The sequence below is a fragment of the Marmota monax genome, unplaced genomic scaffold, assembly GCF_021218885.2.
Source record: "Marmota monax isolate L192 unplaced genomic scaffold, Marmota_monax_Labrador192_F-V1.1 WCK01_AAM20220418_F8-fsc00019, whole genome shotgun sequence".
Lineage (NCBI taxonomy): Eukaryota > Metazoa > Chordata > Mammalia > Rodentia > Sciuridae > Marmota > Marmota monax.
The window spans coordinates 5,605,543-5,631,548 of NW_026695242.1; the positions used below are offsets into that span (position 1 = coordinate 5,605,543).

A 26,006-nucleotide genomic window follows, 5' to 3' on the forward strand; every position below is an offset into this window, starting at 1 on the left:
ACTTGCCAACTAATGGAGTTGTCAATGGGAAGTGGGAAGTTAAGGGCAATGGCAATGTTTGTGCCTGATGACATAAAATATGGTAGTGGGAGGGGGAGTTTAGAAGAATGTTCATTCAGTTTTGGGTGTATTAGTGTTGTAGATGCTAAAGGAGATATTTCTAGGTCTTTACCACAAATTTGAATAACTAATACAGTATCCAGCAGGACATAAATATCTGTGAATACAAACTTGACAGGAAGAGAAAACTGAAATGCAGTAGTGACAGGATAGAAGATGGAGTAGAGTTCTTGATTCTATTTCAGCAGATACATTTTAGATCCACATTTTTTTGAGTTATTTTTCTCAATCTGTCTGGATACCTGAATGTTAGGAAGATGGTAGATATGATGAAAACTGGTAATGGGAAGAGGATCTGAAGTTTGCAGTTTCCTAGAAGGTCTGACAGGGAGAGTGGCTGAGTAAATTGGGTCCCTCCCTAGACAAGGTGTGTTTGTGTTCTAGTTCCCTCCATTTCCTCCTGCTTGCCTCACTGTGTTTACCCAACCTCATCCTGCTTTGTGTTAATCCTCATCTTTATGTTTTTTTGTCTTGTCTCATTATAAGGATCCATCAAACCTGAAGAAAAAGCCTTTGGAAACCGGGCACCGTTGTTCCAGCTCCTCTTCCCTCCCTATCATCCATGACCCTTCTGTGTTTCTCTTTGATCCCCAACTGTATCCTCCCCAACCACAGTTCCTGTCCCCAGATGTCCTGATGCCCAGCATGGCAGGGGAGCCCTATAGACCCCCAGGTAACTCCCCCAAAATCTAATATTATATGACAGAATGTGGTACCTTCCAGGGGACTCTGAAGGGTCAAATCGGTACTCCTTTTGGGAGGGTAAGGTGTCCCAAGATGGAATGGTATAAGGATATGAATTACTGCTTTAATATCAAGCATGAATATCAATGGATTATGACTAATTCTTTCTCAGGCACACCATGGTTCTTAGACTGGGATCTAATCTGGCTACTCATGAGAATAAACTTTTTCAGTCATGATAAGATAGCTTTTAAAAGACCAAGGGGAATAATACCCAGTCTTTGGGATCTGTTCAAACAGAAAATGTGATCTCTATCATCTATTTTCTCTCATCCTATTCACTGAGTCTCAGTTGAAGGATGGTGTAGGAGAACAAGGAGTACCAATGCCATGCATATAGACCCAGATGATCCTGGGCAAGATGGGCAGCAACATTCTGGCTTTCTTTGACCCTCCATAGTAAGACATTCTCCTTTTCTTCCTCTTGGGCTGAATCTGTAGCTTAAGACAGTGGTTCTCAATGGGGAGAGAGGAGGAACTACTGGTACTTAATGGGCAGAGGCCAGAGATGCTGCTAAACATCATATAATCCTAGGGCATTCCCTTCCCTCCGCCAACAAAGAGCTACAGCCTATGATATTCATAGTGCAACATCAAATAAATGTAGAAAGGGCATTCTACGTTTTGCATGTGGAAGGAGTAATGTGAACAAAAGCACGAGATGAGATTGAACAAGAATATAAACAGAGGCAGCTTAACTGGGATGAAAGTATCATGTTAAGAAAAACTAAGATGTTAAGAGTAGTTGCTCCTCAGAAAAATGAGAAATTATACCCCATCTGATTCAAATGTATGATATGTCAAGATCATTGTACTGTCATGTGTAACTAATTAAAACAAATTTTTAAAAAGTAGTTATAAAGAAAAAAAAAAGAGTAGTTGCTCAAGGAATAGAGTCCTCACAAGGGGAATAAATTTGCTAGATGAGAAATGCATGTGGATATGTGAGTGCTGGAGGAGAGATTATGGTGGAGGTAGGTAGGTATGGCAATATCCAGGAGACTGTTTCATTTGCCCATCTTGGAGGTAAGAGACTTTTTGTGGTACTGGAGAATGAACCCAGAGCCTTACACATGCTAGGCAGACTCTCTATCATTGAGCTATATCCCAGCTCTTTTTAAAATTTTGAGACAAGGTGTTACCAAGTTGCCAGGCTAGCCTTGAACTTGTGATCCTCCTGTCTCAGCCTCTTAAGTAGCTGGAATTATAGGTGTGTGCCACCACACCAGGCTAAGACTTGATTTTTTTTTTAAATATTTATTTTAATTGTAGATGGACACAATATCTTTATTTATTTTTATGTGGTGCTGAGGATTGAACCCAGTGCCTCACATGTTTAAGGCTGGTGCTCTACCATTGAGCTACAGCCCCAGCTGATTTTAATGTATATTAAGAATTTTAAAAAATGAAATCAAAAGCAAAGCTAAGTTCCTTCTTTCCCTTATGTTAATGCTCTTGGAGGAGTGAAGAGTTGGGCAGAACAAGAATGGTCTTCTGGGAGGGACAATTATTTTCTGAATATGCTCAAACTTCGGGTTTCTTTTCTTTCCCCAGGAAATTCGAGGAGTGTCCAGCAGTTTCTGGCTATGTGTGACAGGAGTGAAACTTCCCAAGGGGTCAGATACACAGGAAGGACTTTGAACTACCGGAGTCTTCCCCATCGTTCCAGAACTGATGCCTCCTGGGGACCCTGGTCAGAGACCAACCAGCAAGTTGGGGCCAGATTCCTAACTACTCCAGGGTGCAAGCCTCAGCTAACCCACACTGCCACACTACCAGAAAGAGGCCAGGGCCTTCAGGTTCCTCATACTCACTCCTGGGGGGATCTTTTTAATTCACCCTCTTACCCTCTGTCTCCACCATCTAGCAGGTCAACTTGGAATTTGAGTCCTGTTCTGGGGTCCCGAACCCATGGTCCTCGAAGAGTAGATATACCTCCAGATGATGACTGGAGGCAAAGCAGTTATGCCTTCCAATCTGGACACAGGACAAGGGAAGAGGGGCTTCTCTTTGTTCTAGCAGATCCTCCTGGAAGAGAGCAGAACAGGGCTAGAGTCCTACAGCATAGCAGGTGGTAAGGGTCACCCTTTTCCTTTTCTGGGGCCACACCTTCCTCTGTAAAACTGTACTGTGGCAGAGTTGGTATCCTATGTTCTTGCCATGATTGTGATAGTCTCAACATAGAATTGGCAGTTTCTCCAAGGGGTGCCAGGAACCTCTAAAGGAGAGACTTGGCTCCTTGGGAGGGAATTTTTGAAATTGTAACTTTAATTTCCCTAGCCAAAGGAAGCAGCTGCTCTTAGGGCTTTGAGTCATTTTAAAGTTTAATTCATTACATTACTCGACACTAGCCACTCCTTGATATCTTAAGGTCATTTTATTCCTGGATGCTTTTGTCCCTCACCTCCACCTGAACCCTCATTTTCAGATCCCTATTTTTGTTTTGTCTGCTTACCTCTTTCACTTGACCCTTTGTTTTCCTCATCTCCTATCCTTAGAGAGACCTATAGCTCTGGGGTCATGGTCCTAATCACATCATTCAGGGGAAATGGGGGAGGGCATGGACTGTCAGCCTTCCCTGTGCCCCAAACCTTAGCCCTAGAATGTGGAGCTGCCAGCCTAACATTCGCCCTTCTGAACAGATGGAGTCATGCACACTAACATACCCCTTTGTTCTCAGCAGCAGAGTCATTACTGCCACTTGCTCAGTCACTGTTGTAAACCCTGAGTCAGCTGAACTATTAGGGCCAAACATACTGTTTTTGTAAAATATTTTTCATTAATAAATCTATAAGATAGTTCTATTTAATTCCTTGTCTTTCTTCCCTTTTGTATACTCTTGTTCTTTTGTATTGGGGTAGGGAAGCCTGAAATATATGAAATTACTTTTGACTGAGTTAAAATGAGGAGCTGAAGAGGTAATGAAGGCATTTAGGGTGGAAGTTGGTGGGCCTTAGATAAAGTTTTTCTTTTTTTTCTTTTTTGTGGTGCTGGGGATTGAACCCAGGGCCTGGTGCATGCAAGACAAGCACTCTACCAACTGAGCTACATCCCTATCCCTAGGTAAGATTTCTTATTCCTTTCCTGACAGAGGCATTCAATGTAATACACTTCCTTTCTCCATTCCTGAGGGAGACTTTCTGGGCAAACTCCCTACAAACTCATTCCTCATCCAGGTATTCTTGGTGGTACTCTCCCTCTTACAGGTGTGTGGATTTTTTTTCTTTTTTGATGGTGCTGGGGTTCAAACCCAGGGCCTTACACGTCAGGCAAACATTGTAACACTAATTCACATCCCCAGCCCTACCTTACATGTTTGTGATGTGCCTCCCTGTCCCTTCCTTGCTCTCTTCCCATGGCCCTTGTCCCCCTTTTTTTCCCTTCCCGTGGGGAGTTGTGTCACTTCCATGCCAGAAGAATCCACCTTCTCTCAGCCTCACCCCCAAAATCCCTTCTCTGTAAGACATTTTTTAAAAAATTTTATTCATTTTAGTTGTTGACAAACCTTTATTTTTTATTTATATATGGTGCTGAGAATCAAACCCAGTGTCTCACACATTCAAGGCAAGTGCTCTACCACTGAGCCACAACCCCAACCCCTGTAAAATATTTTTTGAGCTGTCTTTGCAGAGTACCTTAGGGGCTAGGGATATAGCTCAGTTGTTAGAGTGCTTGCCTTGCATGCACAAGGTCCTGGGCTCAATCCTCAGCACCATGAAAGAGTACCTGTTGGGATTTCCTTCCTTTTTTTTTTTTAATCCCAGGTGCGGGTCATTGAGATTGACACAAAGGAATAGAAAGGCACTGAGACCTTTATTCTACTGCTTACCTCATTACTACAATCTATTATGAACAGATTCTGAGCACATGTTTTATTGAGCAGGATGATTTGCAGGAATTTCACCCTCCATCCCACTTGGCTCCTAAGCCATCAAGATATATATATATATATATATATATATACATATACACATACACACACACACACACACACACTCTCTATATCTTAGAAGATAAACTAGTTTCTTTCTTTGATTAAACACATCTGATGTCATACACATACTATGCAAAGTTTTACCTCCTTCCCCATGACTATTAGTCACCTTGGACTAAAGTTCAACAAGTCACTTGGGCCCAGATTCTGTGTATGCACAGAGATAAGGAACTAATTTTTAATTCTCTGTTTATCCCTCTGCCTTCCAAACCATTTTTCTGAATGAATCAAGGAAATTATGTCCTTTTCAGGTGAATTCTGCAGATTCTTTGAATATCTTTTAGTGTCATTCCCTCACTTCCCCTGTACTGCTTTATCTGCATTGTTAGTCTGTGCCTTCAAACTCACTTGACAATTCCAAAAGCTAAACACAAGAGCCAAAATTCCATTTCAAATTCCATTTTGAATGGTCATGTCTCTGCTCTAGAACCTACACCTTCTCTTGTTCCCTGCAACTCTTTAGTACTCATATCTAATAGCTAAATTGTTATACTTTTCTGTTAGTGGGAGGTTCTGTCTGAGGTTTGATCGCGTCTCTCCACTTTACTGGGTAATTTGTGAGAGCGAGTGTCATTTTTCGTTGCTCTTATTAATAGCAGCAACTAGCTAAGGACTGCTTCCTCTACTCACTTGCAAAGAATTTTAACCTGATCCCTTGGCCTCGTCCTGTTTCTTTCCTAGCTTCAGTAATTTTGCCCAACTCCCTAGAGCCTGCCCCGCCTCCGCCCCCGCACGCGCGATGCATGCCGGTCTTAGCCCCTCTGAAGGGAAAGAGGGTCCGCCATGTTCCCCGGCGGCGCCGCCGTTTGGCTCTGGTAGCCGCCGCCCCCGCCCCCAGCCCCGCCCGGCCCAGCGCCTAGCCGAGCCCCGGGCCCAGCATGGCCGCCCCGGAGCCGGCCCGGGCTGCACCGCCCCCACCCCCGCCCCCACCGCCCCCTCCGGGGGCTGACCGCGTCGTCAAAGGTGAGAGGTGGACGAAGCCCTGGGGGCCTGGCGTGAGGAGCTGTATGTGAGGGCGGGAGGGAGCCCGTCCCCTCGGGAGCGGGCCCGGCGGGGCGAGCGAGTGACTGGCTGCCTCCCTTGGGGAGTGGCCCCTGGGCGGGCCCCTGCTGAGCTGGGCTGAATTGGTGGCTCCGCGGTCTCCCGCTGCCTTCAGGCTGGGGCGGCGGTTTTGTTCTTGGGGTTTCCTAGCCCGGGGTTTGAGGCTATTGCCTGCTGTGAGCCCCTTTCTTTTCTTATTCGGCCTGTCACAGCGGCCACGATTAGCTTCCTGTTCCGCGACAGCTGCACTCTCGGCTTGCCGGGGCGGACGGAGGGGCTCGGAGACCTTCAGCCACTCGGGGCCCGGCGACTAGCAGTCCGAAATCGCTTCAGCTTTGGCCCACGCTTGCCCGTCCGTCCGCCCTATCCGCGCCTAGCTAATGCCTGCCGCAGGGGTTCGCGCTTGGCCTGCAGTTGCCTCCCTGCGCTGAAATTGGGGGAACAGTATGGGATTGGACAAGGTGAAGGGTCCAGGCAGGCCAAGATAGAATTGGCAGCCCAGACTTAAAAGCGCAGAATGGTGGTGTGGGGGTGTGTGGGGGGGTGGGGAGCATTGAAAAAAAAAAAAAAACACCATCGTGGATAGGAAGAATTATTAGAAAACTGTCGACAGTTTGCTCAAAAGGGGTTACCCTTCTCCTATAAACACACATCTACACCCTCACCCTAGAAGAAGTTAAACGTTTCTGAGCCAGGACAGACTTGATGGATGTTTACACATAATAGGTAATCAGATTTGTTTAAGATAAATTGAGGGCTGAGAGTTGCTTAAGATTCTAAGTGCTCTGGGAGAGCCCATCAACTTAATACACTACTGTGGAGATTAAAAACAATTCGAACTGGTTTTTCTTTACCATGTAACTTGGTAAGTTGAAATCATTGTAGAATAAAGATTCCCCCCCCACACACACACCACTTTTTTTTTTTTAAAGATACTTATTTTGTTGTATGTTAGTTTTTTCACTCAGCCTCTCAAACATATTGGTACAGTGTTTAAACACTGTTAGCACCGTTTTGAAATCTGAATGTATGCCTTCATTAAAATGCTTTAAAACAAGAAAAACTTTTCCCTTTTCATGTTTTTGTTTTTAAATTTAAAAAATTCAATTTGAGCCTCTTTTGATTCTTTTTTTAAAAAATATTTATATTTTAGGTGTAGATGGACACAACACAATGCCTTTATTTTTTTTATGTGGTGCTGAGGGTGGAACCCGGGTCCTGTCCCTGTCTGTGCTAGGGGAGCGCTCTACCCTGAGCCACGATCCCAGCGCCCCCCTCCCTCTTGATTCCTAAAAGAATGACATTGATTTGTACCTAGGCTAATAGGTGTTCTAAAAGCTGGTAGTCTGTCCAGTTGGGCCAGGCATTGATTGGAATGAGCTGAATAAAGCATTAAGAGAGCCAGGCATGGTGGCGGACATCTATAATCCCATCACCTTGGGAGAATGAGGCAGGAGGATTTCAAGTTGGAGGCCAGTCTTACCAATTTGGCAAGACCTTCAGTAACTTAAGACCTTGCTTCAAAATTTAAAAAAGGACTGGGGATGTAGCTCAGTGGTAAAGCACTCATGGATTCAATCCCCAATAAATCCTGCCCCTGAAGTTATAGACTCTTTGTTCTGAGATATCTTTAAGAAGAGAAAGAAGAAATTGGTAGTTCATCCTACCAAAAAATCCTGTAATTCTAGGGGGATGGGAATAAAGTATACTATACAGATTGTTTCTGCATTTTCTTACTGTATTTCTGTGTTCACTTCCCTGGCCATTTTTCACCAGACTGTGAAATAATCAGTCACATTTCATGAATAATGAATTTATATTATCCTTATACTTGTGAATCTTCTTGTTCTTGTCATATATATGGTAATGTTTTCTACATGTAATAAAAATGAGGTTCTAAGGATAAAGCTGGTTTTTTAGGGGTGAGTTATGAGTCTAAGACAGTCATATTTATAGTTTATTGGCATGGGGCAAAAAGCCATATGCTTTAGGTAAATAGGAATGGAGCCTGTTAGTACAGAAAATTATAGTTACGGGGTTGGGGTTATGGCTCAGTGATGGAGTGCTTACCTAGCATATGTGAAGCACTGGGTTTGATTCTCAGCACCATATAAAAATGAATAAATAAAATAATGGTTCATCAACAACCAAAAAATATTTTAAGAAAATTGTAGTTAAGTACAGTTTATGGATATCATGTATATGTGCTTAGTTGTATACTCTTGGTGAAGACAGCTTTCATTTCTTTATGGAATTTGTTAGTTGGAATTTATATATAGATCACATTTTGAAAGATAGTGTGTAGTAGTAGTAGTCTACTGTAGTAGACTAGTTTGCACTGCTCATGGAGTCTTACACCTTTCTCTGAAGTTACTTGGAAATCCACCTTTCATATAGATCCCCCAAATCCACTTTTAAATTTCATTTTTAGGCTTTTTTTTTTTTTTGTCTTTTATATTCGGTTTTTGTACCAATGTTACAGTTGACTGTCAAGAACATTGGTTCCTGAAGAAAAATTATCATTGTGCTAATTCAGTAAAAGTTTAACTTGTTAAAACAAAGATTTCATTTAATTCCAGGATGTGATGCTCATTTTGCATATGTACCATTTTATAGTAATATTATAGAAACCATCATTGGTATTGAATACAAGTAATCTTTTACTCCCTGGAACTTCTCCTTACTGTGTTGAAATTTTAGGTTTTATACTTCTAGTCAGAAGGCCTACATTTCATGGTCACGTAGGTTTTTAAAGGGATTTCAGTCTTCCTGTGTTTAATATCAGATGCCTGAACTTCACATCTTATAAAGTTCAGGAGATTTGAATACTATAGGTGATTCATGTTTAAATGGGACAAGTTAGCTCATCACTAAAATTATTGGTAGCTCAAACAACTAGCAGTGGAATCATCATTTGACCCAGTATCTTGCTCCTCCGTGTATAGCCAAAGGATTTAAAATCAGCCTACTACAGTGACACTGCCACATCAATATTTGTTGTAGCTCAATTCACAATAGCTAAGCTATGGAACCCACCTAGGTACCTTTCAACAGATGAATGGATAAAGAAAATGTGGTATACATACACAGTGGAGTATTACTCAGCCATGAAGAAGAATGGCTTTTGCCAATAAGTGGATGGATCTGGAGACTGCCCCCAGAAACCAAAGGTTGAATGTTTTTACCAATATGTGGAAGCTAAACCACAATAAGAGAGGAGAGGGGAAGAATAGATATTCAGTAGATTAGACAAAGGGAAATGAAGGGAAGGGAGGGAGAATAGGAAAAGAGTGGCATGAATCTAAAATAATTTTCCTATGTACATATATTAATACACCATAGTGAATCTCACCAACGTGATATCCATAAGAAGGGGGTCCTAATTAGAACAAGATATATTCCGTGCCTGTATAATTATATTAAAATGAATTCTATTCTCATGTGTAACTAAAAAGAACCAATAAAAACATAAATAAAACTATTGGTAGCAATTCCATGTCACTGATTATGGATGATTAGGCTCCCTAATTAAAACAAATTCAGTTTTAGGCCCAGTCCAGCTGCTGGCTCAGGTCAAAAACTTTTTTTTTTTTTAAGTGGTTCATAATGGTTATACTTAATAATGGGATTTGTTGTTAAATATTAGTACATGAACAGGTCAAATTTTTTCTGTTTAAAAGTTAATGTAGGCCAAATGATTTAGGTGAGATTTATGTGATTTATATGACCTTTTAACTATTCTGTTTAGTATTTTTCTGTACATTAGTTAAGTTGTAAATAAGAAAATGGAAATAAATTAGGAAGTATCTAGCTGTATCTGCACCAGTACCTTACTGCCAGTCAGCAAAATTTGTGTGGGTAGTTAAAATACAAAAACCTGAATTTATTTATATTACTTTTCCTCTTCCTCTCCAAAGTTTACTTGGCCTGAATTGTTTAAATAATTCTTTTCTTCCCCAGTTACTCTAAAAATGGACTTTTTGTTATGTAGACTAGGTCCCAGATTTGTGAAGTTGGATTGTCCTTGAGATTATCAATTCTGTTAGTCATAATACAAAAGTCACCATTATCACTTAGAGAGCATGTTGTATATGTTCATTTTAGCATGTACAATGTGACAACTTTCTTTTACATTCAACATTTTCCCCTTATAGGTTTTATTGACTATATATTATCTTACTTTCTTACTGAACCAAGGTGCTGAAATGTGTATTTTATTTTAGCCTGATGTGGTTTTTTTTTAATATTTATTCTTTAGGTGTAGATGGACACAACACAATGCCTTTACTTTTATGTGGTGCTGAGGATGGAACCGGGTCCCACCCATACTAGGCGAGTGCTCTATCACTGAGCCACAATCCCAGCCAGCCTGATGTGTTTTTGATGGGCAGCCTTATGATTTATTTAGGTTGTGTAACCAGCCATTCTGTTTATTAATCTGAGATCGTTTGACTAAACTGTTTTCCAGTACCTTAGCTTTATTAGAATTGTTTATTAGAGATTTTCTGGTAAACCACATAGGTCTTGGGGTCTCATAGCTACTTCAGTGTTTCTTACTAGATTATTATTTATTTGTTCATTCTTCCCCAAGTATGTGCTACCATGCCCAGCTGTTTGTTTTTTTAAACCAGATTGAACTTTAATTTTTGTTTACAAAGTCTGTTTTGGAGACTTACCTATATAAAATGATAACTCAGCTCCTGGAAATGGTTTTTCTTCTTTGCTCCCCCATTAAAATGTTGAGCATACTAAAAGCTTCAGTACCATGTGTCCTAGAGAAAGCAAAGGAACAGAGAGTACGTGTGTGTGTGTGTGTGTGTGTACGAGAGAACACTATGATAACAAGTTGTCTTAGAGGGAAAATGCCAAGTAGGAAATAAAGCTCTTCAGTAGAGAGGCAAAAGCTTCAGGTTTTAGAGCTATTGAATGAATTGGCAAGAGTTATAAAGTTTGGTGAAAAGAACCTTGATTTATTAAATGAGCTATGTTCTAGTGCCAATCGTATGACTTCATTTCACCATAAAAAAATGGCTTTTTATGCACAGAAATGAAATAAGCTGAAGCTAATGGGGCATCCTTGTATGATATATAAAATATATTTTGAAATATCAAAGTAACCCAGTAGCAACTTTTCTTAAAACTCCTGCTGTGTGCTTCAAAACAGACAACAGATGTGTGCAACAGGCAACATAAGAATAAAAGAATAAGGGCTGGGGTTGTGGCTCAGTGGTAGAGCACTTCTAGCATGTGTGAGGCACTGGGTTTGATTCTCAGCACCACATAAAAAATAAAGGTATGTGTCCATCGATAACTAATAAAAATATTTAAGATAAAAGAATAAGAATAAAAGGTAGAATACAGTTAGGGTCCTTGGGGAATTCAGTACTTATGAGAAATTAATACATATCATAAGGACTGGCATGATTAATAATTGCCAGATAAAGTGGAAGAGCCAGCAAGTTGTCTGAGTCTGAAGGAGGTAATAATGGCTCTGAACCAGAATGGTCTAGGGAGAGATTTTTTTTGGTACCAGGGATTGAACTCAGGGGCACTCGACCACTGAGCCACATCTCTAGCCCTATTTTGTATTTTATTTAGAAGCGGGGTTTCACTGAGTTGCTTAGCGCCTTGCCATTGCTGAGGCTGGCTTTGAACTTGTGATCCTCCTGCTTCAGCCTCCCCAGCTGTTAGGATTACAGGCCTGCGTCACAGCACCTGGCTTGTTTTTAGTTTTGTCAGGGCTGGGGATCAAATTCAGGACCTTCCACATGTTATGCAAATGCTCTTATCACTGAGCTACATCCCCAGCCCTTTATGTAGGGTTTTTTGTTTGTTTGTTAGTTTTATAGGCAGAAAGAGGCCTTGAAGGATGGGTAGGATTGAAATAGGGGAAGTGTAAGATCATTTACTTGTACAGCATTTTTTGAGCACCTGCTTCAAAGCAGGCATTGTACTAGGTATGGAGATTGCAAATTGAGTAAGATATTAAGTAAGATTCTTTTACAGTGCTGGCAATCTAGTAGGGGAAGACATTATTGTAAGTAAATAATAAAATGAACTAGAAACAAACTGCTGTTGAAACCACAAATAAGGAATTCACAATCTTAATTTGAAAAGAAAGCATCATTGTTTTGGGATATTTCTTGGAGAATGTGTGGAATTTCTTCAGGCAGAAGGTAGGAGTGGAGAAAACAAGCAGGAAGGCATGGAACTTAGGGGGCAAAACAGGAAAAGTATGGCAATATATGTAAAGTGCTTGACGAGGAGTGGCTGATGAAGTTGGAAAGGATATTTTGTATACCAAGTTCGAGCTAAAATTTAAGCTAGAAAGCAGAAAGATTGCTTCTAAATAATCGATTTGGGATACAAGCTCTGGAAGTCAGACTGCCTGAGTTTGAATCCTAGTTCTACCAATTGCCTTACTGTGGACAAGATACTTAACATTCTAAGCTTTAGTGTTCCCCGCTCCTACTTACTGGGCTTCCTGCAAGCTAGTTAGGCAGGTGCTCTTCCAGTGAGCTACATCCCTCAACTACCCCCACCTTTTTTTTTTTTTTTTTTTTTTTGACAAGGTCTTGGTAAATTGAAGAGGCCAGCCTAGAATTTGTAAACCTGGATTGCAGATGTTTGAGATAATAGGCATGGAACACACCTGGCCCTAGTTTTTTTCATTTATAAAATAGAGTTGATAGCTGGGCACAGTGGTACATGTGGGTAATCCTACTGACTTGGAGGCAGAAAGATTGCAAGTTCAAGGACAGCCTCAGCAATTTAGTGAGATCCTATCTTGGGGGTAGATTATGGAGAAGCTTCAAAGTTGTAAGTAAAGGTAACTAGCTAGAAAGAGATGGTCAGGAGGGGCTTTCCAGATTCTTGATACAATCAAAGACTAAATGAAGAAAAAGGAGTGAAACTGGAACATTAGAGATTTGATAATTTAGTCAGATTGCAATTCAGGATTTTAGAGGTAGTGCGTTGACTACGGAGTAGAGTTCACGCCTCTCAGTTCTTAAATTAAATATTTATTTTGTTGTGCTGGAGATTGAACCCAGGGGTGCTCTACCACTGAGTTACATCCCCAAAACCCTGTTTTTGGACAGGGTCGTGGCTGTGTTGCCCAGGCTGGTCTCATCCTCCTGCCTCAACATCCTGAATAGCTAGAATTATAGGCATGCACCACGGCTTCTGGCCAGTTCTTCAATTTTAGATAGGTCATTCACATGGATGTTGATGATGATGGAACTTAGGATGGAAAGACTTGTGAGCCAGGACCCTGAGTTTAGGATGAATATAAGTAATGACTAGAAATTAAGTAGATGGCAGGGACAAAGGAAAACTAGCTAGAAGGCATGAACTTCAAAAGAAGGAGGCATTCATTTCCTTAGTAGAATGATGATGTTGGAAATGGTATTGAAGAGCTAAAAGACAGCCGATTGTTAAGAGTATGGAAAAATAAGCATCAACTTTGAAAAAAAGTGTTTGAGAAGTATTGTACTTCAGAAGCACATCATTCTGTGAAGAGCTGTGTATGTGTTTAGGGTGAGAAGGAAATATACACATATATTTTAATCTTACAATAAGAATTCTGGAGGCCTCAATGATAATAATTAGGAGGGAGAACAGCCAGAAGAAAATGGTGTGAGGTAAGGGAATATAGAGAAAAGTCATTATATGAGGATAACGACTGTAGTATTTTAGACTGTTGCCAAGGAAGGCAAAGATAGGAAATATAGTAGAATGAACTGACCTCAGGCATCTTGATATTTTGTTCAGTTAGCACTTCATTGGAGTTGGAGGCCCCTTAGATCTAAGAGTGTGAAGCTTTAGCTTAGTGTTAGGGAACATGATTAGTTAATTCCTAGAATTCCTTGTCAAGTGGTAGAAGCAATAAGATTTTGCCTCCCCCTGACCAATCTGTGGTTTGGTTTTCCAGCTTCCTAAACTCAAGTGTATTTTAGGCCTTGGTTTTTGTTTTGTTTTTTTGTTTTGTTTTGTTTTTGTTTTTTAAGAGAGAAGAGAGAAAAGAGAGAGAGAGAGTTTTTTAATATTTATTTTTTAGTTTTCGGTGGACACAACATCTTTATTTTATTTGTATGTGGTGCTGAGGATTGAACCCAGCGCCCTGCGCATGCTACAGCTTGAGCCACATCCCCAACCCACAGGAAAAACTTTTAAAAGCCTGAAAACAGGATGAAATGCTTTAAAATGCTTTATGTGTTAACAGAAGAAATTATTGGTTGAGATTTTTTTTTCTTTTTCCTTTTTTTAAAACAAAAAAAAAATAAGCATTCCTGGGCAGTGGTCCTGGAAGTGCCTTGACACCCTGGGTGTGAGCCCACCCCAACCACACTGCAGCATGGGAGAATATTAATTGGGGTGGGGAGTACTGGGGATTGAACTCAGGGGCACTTATCTTAACCACTGAGCCACATCCCCAGCCCTATTTGATATTTATTTAGAGACAGGGTCTCACTCAGTTGCTTAGTACCTTGTTTTTGCTGAGGCTGGCTTTGAACTCGTGATCTTCCTGCCTCAGCCTCCCGAGTTGTTGGGATTACAGGCATGTGCTGCCGTGCCTGGTGAAAATATTAATTTTTGATGAAAACAAATTAACTCCATATTGAACAACTTACTTTAGACCAAATTCTGTTTTGTCAGTTTTTTTTTTTTTTTTTTTTTTGGTCTGGTTGGATTATCTGCTTCTTCCAAACACTACTGTACATGCCTTGTCCCTCTCATTTTCTTATTCATGGATATATTAAAACTTAGTCCTTTGAAACTCCATATTCTTCACTTTAGTGTTGTATTGTTACAACAACTCTGATTCTCTGTAGTTTTCATCTACTTTTATGGAAAAAACTACCCACTCAACCTGTACCATTCCTTATACATAGCCCAACTGGTTTTGAAATGTAGAAGTCTGCCTTGAGTTGGGAAAAAAAGTAGAAAAGTATAAGTCTGTAGAAAAGTAATTCATGGGTATAAAGGTAGTTTATGCTTTTCTTTTTTTTTCAGGTGAAAAATAACAATATTGCTCTTGGATAAAGAAGTGACAACACCTTGGTGTGACTTAGCAAGCAGTCTAACATTCACAGTGTGCATGAAAACATGCAGTACTACTTGTATCTGACAGAGTAGGTGGAAAAGAGGATGATGTCCCAGGTGGTTTTTAGGAAGTTCTGTATTTTGAACAGAATTCAGCCAAGTGGAATTATGTTGTTGATTGTTAGAAAGTATGATCTGAAATGCTGCACCTTAAAACCAGACACTATCCCTTTTCCTGAGTACATTGATAAAATTTTTTTAAAATATTTATTTTTTTGTAGTTGGACACAATAACTTTATTTTATTTATGTATATGTGGTGCTGAGGATTGAACCCAGGGCCTTGCACATGTGAGGTAAGTGCTCCACCAGTGAGCCATAACTCCAGCCCCCAGTGATAAAATTTTTTGTGGCCTAATGAGAAAAATATACTATCTTGATCTCCAAGAATTTGTATTGAAGATATATTTAACCTCATTTTTATAATGTCCGTAGAGTAACTCTTCATTTATTTAGCAATTGATTCATTAAAATGTATATTTTTAAACATACTTTAACTGAGGCTTTTATTTTATTAGGATCTTGTCATACTATTTTTGGAGGAATAAAATGTCTTTTAATGCCTTATTCTAGATGAAGCAAAAAGTAATGGGAATAAAGCTGGACATGGTGATACATCCTAGTGGCTTGGGAAGTTGAGATGGGAGGATCACAAGTTTGAGGCCAGCCTCAGCAACTTAATGAGACCCTGTCTCAAATTTTTAAAAAATAAAAAGTGCTGGGATGTGGCTCAGTGGTAAACTGTCCCTGGGTTCAATCCCCAGTAAACCCCTCCCCCCAAAAAGGAATACGTGTGTTTCTATATAAATGTGAAGGGAAAATAAGTATGTTCAGATTTTGTTTAACTGAGTATCAAAACAAGAAAGAAAAAAGCAGGGGGATTGATTTCAAAGGCTTTAAGAAAGGATTGGCATCCTTCTCTCTACCTTAGTTCTTATCTCAACTTTGTTTTTGTTTTAAAGGCTGATTTTATTTTTATGTGGTGCTGGGGATAGAACCCAATGCCTCGAATGTGCTAGGCAAGCACTCTACCACTGAGCCACAACCCTGGCCCCTGTTCTTATCTCACTTTTGAAGGGTCAAGTTTTTCCAAATTTTTTTCCTAGTATGATGTGGTTATTTATTTTCTTTCTTGGGTAATTGATATCATTCTAACATAGCTCCCGCCCCTTTTGTAGTTTGTTTAAATTGAAAAGGAGCTGTTGGTCCTATGTATTTCAGGCTTCTATATGATACTTGCTAATCACAGTGATGACCCTAAAGTATCAAGAAAATACTATATATTGTGTGCCCAATTAAAAGAGAATTTTTTTCCTTAACAACTGCCCCCACCCCCAGAAATGAAAGGGTTCTTACATTTCAGTCTTTATTTAGTGGACTTTGACCATAAATTTCTCTCTTTATTTTGAAAAAACAAAGTACTATTTGATAAAGAGTCTGAAACTGCAGTCCAAGTTGATTTTGAATGCTTAAAAGAATTCACCTATTAGGGAAACCATCCCCTTCACAAAAGCCTGGGAAAAAAATACTTAGTAATCAGTTTAACAAAATGGGCAAAAGATCTCTCTAATGAAAACTACAGAACGCAACCTTGGAAAATGGAAAGATCTCCCATGTTCTTGGATAGGCGGAATTAATATTGTCAAAATGACCATACTACCAAAAGCACTATACAGATGTAATGCAATTCCTACCAAAATTCCAATGATGTTCTTCATAGAAATAGAAAAGGTAGTCATGAAATTCATTTGGAAAAATAAGAGGTACAGAATACCCAAAGCAATGTTTAGAAAATGATACAGGAGGCATCACAATACCAGACCTTAAATAATATTAAAGAGTTGTAGTAACCCAAATTGCATGGTATTGGCACCAAAACAGACATGAAGACCAGTGGTACAGAATAGAAGACACAGAGACAAACCCACTTAAACAAACTTAACTCATACTAGACAAATGTGCCATAAACCTATATTGGAGAAAAAGAGCCTCTTCAACAAATGGTGCTGGGAAAACTGGAAATCCACATGTAGCAGAATGAAATTGAACCCCAACTCTCAGCTTGCACAAAACTCAAACTGGGTCAAGGACCTGGGAGTTAGACCAGAGACCCTGAACCTACTAGAAGAAAAAATAGGTCCAATTCTCCATCATATCAGCTAAGGAACTGGCTTCCTTAATAAGACTACTAAAGCACAAGAAGTAAAATCAAGACTCAATAAATGGGATGGTATCAAACTAAAAATGTCCTTCATTGCAAAGGAAACAATCAAGAACATGAAGAGAGACTCTACAGAATGAGAGAAAATCTTTACCACCTGAACCTCAGAATATTAATGCATTTATCTCCAGGTTATATAAAGAACTCAAAAAACATAACACCAAAAAAACCCCACATAACACAATTAACAAATGGGCAAAGGAACTGAACAAGCACTTCACAGAAGAAATATGAATGGTCAAAAAATACGTGAAAAAATGTTCAACATCTCTAGCAATTAGAGAAATGCAAATTAGAACTACATCAAGATTCCATCTCCAGTCAGAATGGCAATTATCAAGAATACAAGTAACAATAAATTTTGTAGAGGTACTCGCACGTATTGCTGGTGGGACTGCAAATTGGTGCAACCGCTATGGAAAGCAGTGTGAAGATTCCTTAGAAAACTTGGAATGGAACACCATTTGATCCAGTTATCCCACTCCTCGGTCTATACCCAAAGAACTTAAAATCAGCATAGTACAGCATTGACACAGCCACATCAATGTTTATAGCAGATCAATTCACAATTGGCTATTCAAAATAGCCAAGTTATAGAAACAACCTAGGTATCCTTCAATGGATGAATGGATAAAGAAACTATGGTATATATACACAATGGAATAGTACTCAGCCGTAAAGAAGAATGACTTTATGGCATTTGCCAGTACATGGCTGGAACTGGAGAATATCATGCTAAGTGGAATAAGCCAGTCCCACAAAATCAAAGGCCGATGTTCTCTCTGATATGTGGATGCTAATCCACAACTAGGGAGGGCAAGAACAGAAGTGCATTGGTTAGACAAAAGGGAATGAAGGGAAGGGAGGGAAGAGGAGAATTAGGAAGGACAGTAGAATTAATCGGACGTAACTTTCCCAGCCTTGTATTTGAATACACAACTAGGGTTACTCTGCATCATGTATAACCACAAGAATAGAATACTAATTAAAATAAGTTATACTCCATGTGTGTATAATATGCCAAAATACATTCTACTATCATGTATATCCAAAAAGAACAAAAAATAATTTACCTGTTAGATTCAGTAAAAAAGGAATCAAATTTAATAGATAAGTAGTGAATTTTCCTAGGTATATAAAATTAAAATAGACCTTCCTATTTTCCATTGCATATTACAGTTGGTGATTACTTGTCAAAATCATAAATATATATTGCAGGAATATAAATACCTACTGAATAGTTACACCAAAGAGAACTTTTGGATAAATTTGCAGTGCAGTATTTTATATATTAAAATATACTGTATCTCATCCAACTTAGATGGAAGTGAAAATGATTTGTGTCTGAAAAGTATGTTGGATGACTCAAAAACTAACTCCAGTGAGTGATAAGGAATACATTGATATTGGAGATGTGCATAATGACTTTTAGTGAAAGTTAAATATAAGTAAGAGAAAACTATCTGCAAATTACCAAATTTGTTATTATAAGTCTATATATGTGCTATGCTAAATAATTTTAAATTTCATAAGTAAACATTTGACTTTTATATACATCCCTAAAAAATAGACTACATTGTTTTTTATGATCTTATTCGGAACATGGTAGATCACTATATATTTGGGATTTGGTTTTTTTTGGGGGGGTATACCAGTGCTTGAACCCAGGGGTGTTTTACCACTGATCCACATCCCCAACCCTTTTTCTTTTTAGTTTGAGACAGGGTCTTGCTCACTTAGGACTTCACTAAGTTACTGAGGCTGGTTTTGAACTTGTGATCTTCCTGCCTCAGCTTCTGAGTTGCTGGGATGACAGGTGTGCACCATACTCCCCTCTGGGATTTCTTTCTATTCAGGTATATGTAGTATTAAATTGTATTTACTGAACTTGGTTTAAGATGAAGAGTTTATAACTCATTTTGAGAGTTCTGAAAATGTTTTGGCCTAAAGAAAAACCTTAATTGTTTTAAAAAGAATTTTAATTTCATAAAACAACTCATTCACCTAATCTTTCTCAACAAAGAAAATGTTATTCTGAGCCCAGCACGGTGGTGCACCCTTGTAATCCCAGCGGCTGGGAAGGCTGAGACAGTAGGATCGAGAGTTCAAAGACAGACTCAGCAACAGCGAGGCTTTAAGCAACTCGGTGAAACCCTGTCTCTAAATAAAATACCAAATAGGGCTGGGGATGTGGCTCAGTGGTTGAGTGCCCAAATTCAATCCCAAGTGCCAAAAATGAAAAGAAAAGAAAATGTTACTCTGTATAGCTCAATAAAAAGTACTGTTGGCTCTGGATTTAGCTCAGTGGTAAAATGCTTGCTGTCATGCTCTAAGCCCTGGGTTCCATCCCCAGTACCATAGGGAAAAAAAATTTGATTACCCTTTTAGGAAAAAAGTCATTAAAAACACACACACACACACACACACACACACACTCACTCACTACCCCATAAATGAAGAAGAGACAAAACCCCCTGCTTTTCAGTTTTTATTCTTATTTATTTCGGTCCAATTGATTAGCTCTTATGTTAATATATTGTTAGTGACTAATTTTGTATTGATTTAAAAAAAAAATTTCAGCTGTCCCTTTCCCCCCAACACATCGCTTGACATCTGAAGAAGTATTTGATATGGATGGGATACCCAGGGTTGATGTTCTGAAAAACCACCTAGTAAAAGAAGGTCGGGTAGATGAAGAAATTGCACTTAGAATTATCAATGAGGGTGCTGCCATCCTTCGGAGAGAGAAAACAATGATAGAAGTAGAAGCCCCAATTACAGGTAAATTTATTTATGTTTTAGATATTATTTTTATCATGTCATTATTTATTTGCCTGAATATATAACTATTTCCTTTTCAGTCACATCATATACTGAGTTAATATTACATGGACAGTACCTTGAATTTGTGAATTATTTTCTATACTTTTAAAGTTTCTGCTAGATTTCAGTGAATAAACATGATCCTAAATATAAGTACTGAGATTAGTCTAATATGCTTTTGTGAAGGTTTTTTCAGTTGGCCATACTTCAATTTGCTTCAACACTTACTTGCCATTAGTCATTAGGGGCAAAAATACTTTGTCGTTTCAGATAACAAAGGTGATAGCTTAAAGATTAACAAAAATTACTGAGTTAGCATGGAGATTTTACTACCACTATAATAATTTTGTTATCCCATGACTTAAACACATCCTTGGCTTCCTAAAGAGGAGCTTTTATAAATTCAGATGAAAAGTTTGTTACTGATGATAAATTTGTTATTTCTGTTACATCTTGTTCCAGGTGTTGAACATAGGAACACTTGGTTACACATCATCCCTGTATGATTCTTCATAGACCACTTCTTAGACAATTCTTTATAGCATTTACACTATTATATAAAGGAAATTAGAATTTAAGTAATATTTGTTATTTCAGAGGTTTTTTTTTTTTCACATCTAATAATCTTCTTGTTTCAGTGTGTGGTGACATCCATGGCCAATTTTTTGATCTGATGAAACTTTTTGAAGTAGGAGGATCACCTGCTAATACACGATACCTTTTTCTTGGTGATTATGTGGACAGAGGTTATTTTAGTATAGAGGTAATAATCATTTACTATAATTTGTTTTGCTGTTAAGTGTTAACATAGATGACTTCCATTAATCCCTGGCCCAGTAAGTTCCTAAAACTATGTTGGATTCTTTCCAATACCTGTTCATATTCTGAAGTTTATAAGAAAAGCTATTATTTATTTCTCTTCTTTCAGACTATTAAATTAGTTTTCTTTATGTTACTTTGTATAATTATAGTTGACATTTTTCCCAGGGGAAATAATGAGTAAACTGAGAGGTCTTTATTGCCCTGTTATCTCATGGCTCTAAGAAGCTAATGATGTTTATTTTTGTATCTATTTGTCTCTTATGCCCCTAAAGACATTAAACTATAGGGGGGAGGGAAACAACAAACTAAATTCCATCTGTTTAAATAAAATATAATAATCTTATTGCTTAAGCTTGTATCACTTATCATGTACCTATTAAGACCCCAGTATAACCAAACAACAATAGACCCAAGTATATCATATGTGGAATCTTTGTGTATTCTGAATATATTATATGGAATCTTTGTATATTCTGAAAGGATTAATTTGTGTTTAAAAATTGACCTGTTGATCATCAATTGACAGTAGATGATTCTTTGTCTCCTTTTTCTTTTCTAATTATATGAAGTATGGGAAATGTAGAATAATCTGAAATTTTCTAACATATGCACCTCTTCTTGGGACCATATTATAACATTGTTCTGTAACTTGCTTTTTTCATACATCATCCCTACACTATGAATGTCTTTCAAAATCAATAAATATAAATCTATAGCATCATTTTTAATATTTGCATTGTCTTTCATTGAATAAACAAACCATAATGAATTTCTTGTTGCTAGACACTTAAGGTGTTCTCAACGTTTTGTGTCATATAAATGATGCCTCGGTGAGCCATTTTATTCATATATCCGTATACACTTCCCCTTCTATTTTTGTAGAACAGTTGCCTAGAAGTAGAATTGCTAGGTCAAAGCTCAGTTGATACATATTTATTTTGTACATTTTAAATTTTCCAAGCATATTCTAAGCACTTAGCAAATATTGATCAATCCTCACAACATTTTTATGAGGTAAGTACTTTTATTTATTCATTTTGTAGATGAGGAACTTGGGGCTTGAAGAGGTTAAGTAACTTGCCCAAAGTCAGTCATTAGTATAGTTAGTATAGTCAGGCAGTCTGATTCAAAGCTTATACTTTTAATCAGGTCTCCTAATAGATATTGAAGGTTTACCAGATGAATCTCCATGCTAGTTACTGTTGTTTATATCTACTTTTCCAGTGTTTTCAATATACTTTCCTTTCTGAGGTTTACTAAGATTGCCAGTGTGAAAGGGAGTTCTTGACTCTGTCCATCTTGTCTCCCTTAAGAATTTTATTATCCTGAGTTTTTGTTTTTCTTCCCATTCATAATTTCATTATCAGCCCCCTTAACCTTCTCTGAATTACCTTGGTGCTTCGAGAAACTTAGAAAATGGCCCTGACAAAAATTTCGGGGCATTTGGTAAAAACAATACACAATTTTAGGAACTTCAGTTGATAACTAAGCTTGTTGTGCATGTGAATTTTAGTTGGTGACTAAGCTTGTTGTACATGTGTACTGTTTTATACTTATGATTCATTTAGTATATTTTATTGTTGTAAAAAGAAAATAACAAGAATTAAAATAAACAACATGTTGAACTGGGTGCAGTTGAACATGCCTATGATCCCAGCAAATTGAGAGGCTGAGCAGCCTTGGTAACTTAGTAAGACCCTGTCTCAAGATAAAATTTATAAAAAGAGTCTAGGAATGTAGCTCAGAGGTAGAAAATTTCCTGAATTCAATTCCCAGTATAAAAAGATGGGGGTGGGGGCAACATATTAAGTAAACACATACTTAATAAAGTATTTCACTTTGGGTTTTTGTTGTTGTTATTTTTTTTTCTCGTGAATAAAGTTAAGATCTGAATAGTTACACATTTCAACATGTATTAACTTGTTAAGAATATTTTTTTTATTTTTATGTATTATTATAAAAGCTACACATTATTTCCATATGAAAGTCCTTCCTGTTTTTTTAAGCAAGTAAGTAAAATGTTAGTCTCATTCTTATGTTAAATCTAGTTTTAAAAGATAGCTACTGCACTGCTTCCTTTATTATAAAAAGTGCATTTTCTTTGATTGGTTTAGATAATAGGTGTGTACCTTATGTGAGGCAACATTCATAATCAACCAAAAAAACATGCATACAAAACAAACATGGCCCTTTCCTTTATTAGGCAGCATAGCATAATGCTTAAGATTAGAGGTTTAGAATCCTGTTTCCTTTACTTAGGACTTTTGTGCTTTTGGACAAGTTACTTAGCTTGTTGCTTCAGTTTCTTCATTTGTAAAACAGATAATATTTCATACTTCATGGTGTTGTTTGAGGAATAAATGAGAGGGATTGATTACATTGTAAAGTACTCTGTAAATGTTTCCTATTATTTTTTACATTATTATATTAATTTATCTAAGGAAATCAATCTGATAGTTGATTTTCATATCAAACAACTTGTAAATCTAAAGTAATAGTTTATTTGACTCATTGATACAACAAATATTTATTGCTCTTCTATTTGCTAGGTACTTTTCTAGGAATGGAGAATCAGAAGGAATAAGACAACAAAGTCTGTGATCTCATGGAGCTTATATTTTAGTAAAGGACAAAGAAAAATAAAAAAGAATAATAGATTGTAAGGGTAATACAGTTTTAAAAAAGGGTAATACGATTAAAAGGAACAAAGATTAAATTATTTAGTTAAGCAAAAGTACAAGATAAATTCACTGGAAACATTTTCTTTTGCAGTGTGTCTTATATTTATGGGTTTTGAAGATTCTATACCCAAGTACATTATTTCTTCTGAGAGGCAACCATGAATGCAGACACCTTACTGAATATTTTACCTTTAAGCAGGAATGTGAGTACTTTCAGGAGAAATATTTTCATTTTCTAAGTATTCATTTGGAATGATGTAGGTAGTAAGATGTGAGTTATAAAGACTTTGCAGTGCAACATATGAGAACAAATTTTGTGCCCACACATTTAAATCTTTGAGTAAGATTGTCAGGTACTTTTTAGTGTTTAATGGTATTTAATTCAGAGGTTTTTGTTTCGATATTTTCTATTAACTTTAATTCTTATAAATGTACTTAGGAATAGTTTGGAGTTTTATATGTATTTTTAATTTTTTTATTTGACACATGATAATTTTTACATTATTTATGGGTTTATATGTAGCTTTCATATTAAGAAAAAATTTCTGGTTATTATTAGATTGCAGATTTTTGTTCCCCAGTCTTGAGAAGTTCCTGTGAAGATTCTTTTTTTTTTCCCATATTTTTTTATTGGTGCATTATGTTTGTACCTGTGAAGTTCTTAATAGTTATTATTTATCCTGTCATTATTAACTGTGTGATACAGAACAATACTTGGCCTTTTTTCACACCTTAGATATAATTTAATGTTTATTAGTTTTCATAACTTTATTAATAAAGTTTTAGAGTTAAGTTCTAAAAATAGGAATTCAGTTAATCCTTGGTATTGGTGGGAAACTGGTTCTAGGACCCCATAGATACCAAAATCTGGAGATGCTCAAGTCTCTTATATAAAATGCTATATTATTTATATATAACCTCTGAGCATTTTCCTGTATACTTTAAATAATCCCTAGATTACTTATAATTACTAATACAATGTAAATGCTATGCAAATAGTTGCAATACTCTATTGCTTAGGAGTAATGATAAGGAAAAAGGTCTGCATGTTTAGTATAGAGACAGTTATTTTTTTTTCTGATTTTTTTTTTTTCCTCTAACATAGGTGTATATTTTCTTTTATTATTTTAAACTCAGGAGCACTCGATCAGTGAGCCACATCCCCAGCCCTATTTTGTATTTTATTTAGAGACAGAGTCTCACTCACTCAGTTACTTAGCATCTTGCTTTTGCTGAGGCTGGTTTTGAACTTGTGATCCTCCTGCCTCAGCCTCCTGAGCCGCTGGGATTACAGTTGTCTACTACCATGCCTGGCTTTTTCTGAGTATTTTTGACCCGAAGTTGATTGAACTCATGAATGCAAGACCCATGGATACAGAAGACCAAATGTAATTCTTAAATTAAGAATCAAATAAAGGTATTAATAGAGAATTGTGAAAAGAAAAATAGCAGAGGATAATGGCAGAGATGGCATGCTTATACAATTTCAGGAAAGAGGCATATTACCTAAGTGAATAAGATAAAACCTGTGGAAAGCGCATACTTGACCTAACAGCGAACAAGTTAAAATTTTTATTGAAACATAGTTCTGGGAAACAGGTCTGTCAGTAAATTAGCAAATTTGGAACCTCTGGTTGTTGGATATGTATTTTCCTATATTTAAGTGTTAAAATACTAACCAAAAGATTCTGGGCTAATCCCCCTTTTCTGCCCCTACTCACAGACATTTCCCCAGAAAAAGACACATAGCTAGCCAAAGACCCTTGGGCTTCCCAACACTGAGTCTTTTAACTGTTGCACCCTCTGGATCAGCTTTGTATCATCAAGAGGTCATAAATAAATAAGATACAGCCTGGGCTGTACGTATCTCAGTGGCAGAGCACTTACCTAGCACATGTGAGGCCCTGGGTTCAATCCTTAGTGCCACATAAATATAAACCAAATAAATAAATAGGAATTGTAATGAAGCCCTTTTTATTCCTCTTAGATAATTAGTAAACCACCACCAAAATCCCACCAAAACAAAATATATAGGAATTTAAAGGTATAATGTAATAAAGACATGTGCTTATGTTTCTAAAAGTAAACAACAGATTTGGTGGAGTTTTATCTATCTTGTGTTTCTATATTGAGTTCCTGCTTCACTGCCCATTTTAAGCCTTCATTTTAGGGAACCCATCAGCTTCTCTAACATAGGTGTATATTTTCTTTTATTATTTTTAATGGATATACCTTCAGTTTTACAGTGATGTAATGGTCTTGCCTGTAATAATGATAGTCACTAACTCTTAGAATAAAATAATGTCAGTATTAAGATTATTTTAGTCTTATCAGGCACAGTGGTGCACACTTGTAATCCCAGTGACTCTGGTGGCTGAAGCAAGAGAATCACAAGTTCAGGCCAATCTGGGCAACTTAGTGAGAGCCTGACTTAAAATTAAATGAAAAGGACTTGG

The 26,006-nt window shown here is 37.6% G+C and overlaps 2 protein-coding genes across 23 annotated transcripts in view; both read left to right on the plus strand.

Annotated features, from left to right (window-relative positions):
• Usp54 (ubiquitin specific peptidase 54) overlaps nt 1-3,673 on the plus strand; it is a 128,938-nt gene extending 125,265 nt beyond the window's left edge. For 16 of the 18 annotated variants that reach the window (XM_046419831.2, XM_058577921.1, XM_046419832.2 and 13 more), the window contains 2 exons: nt 607-793; nt 2,419-3,673. In XM_046419831.2, the coding sequence (XP_046275787.1) occupies nt 607-793; nt 2,419-2,942 (711 nt within the window). In that variant the 3' untranslated portion in view covers nt 2,943-3,673. The remainder of the gene's footprint in view (nt 1-606; nt 794-2,418) is intronic. The other 2 variants (XM_058577925.1, XM_058577926.1) reach the window with 1 other exon arrangement.
• Nucleotides 3,674-5,692: 2,019 nt separating this feature from the next.
• The window catches only part of Ppp3cb (protein phosphatase 3 catalytic subunit beta), a 49,859-nt gene continuing 29,545 nt past the window's right edge, over nt 5,693-26,006 (plus strand). For all 5 annotated transcript variants that reach the window (XM_046419843.2, XM_046419845.2, XM_046419844.2 and 2 more), the window contains exons 1-4: nt 5,693-5,821; nt 19,805-20,005; nt 20,686-20,810; nt 23,642-23,753. In XM_046419843.2, coding sequence (XP_046275799.1) covers nt 5,737-5,821; nt 19,805-20,005; nt 20,686-20,810; nt 23,642-23,753 — 523 coding nt within the window. In that variant the 5' untranslated portion in view covers nt 5,693-5,736. The remainder of the gene's footprint in view (nt 5,822-19,804; nt 20,006-20,685; nt 20,811-23,641; nt 23,754-26,006) is intronic.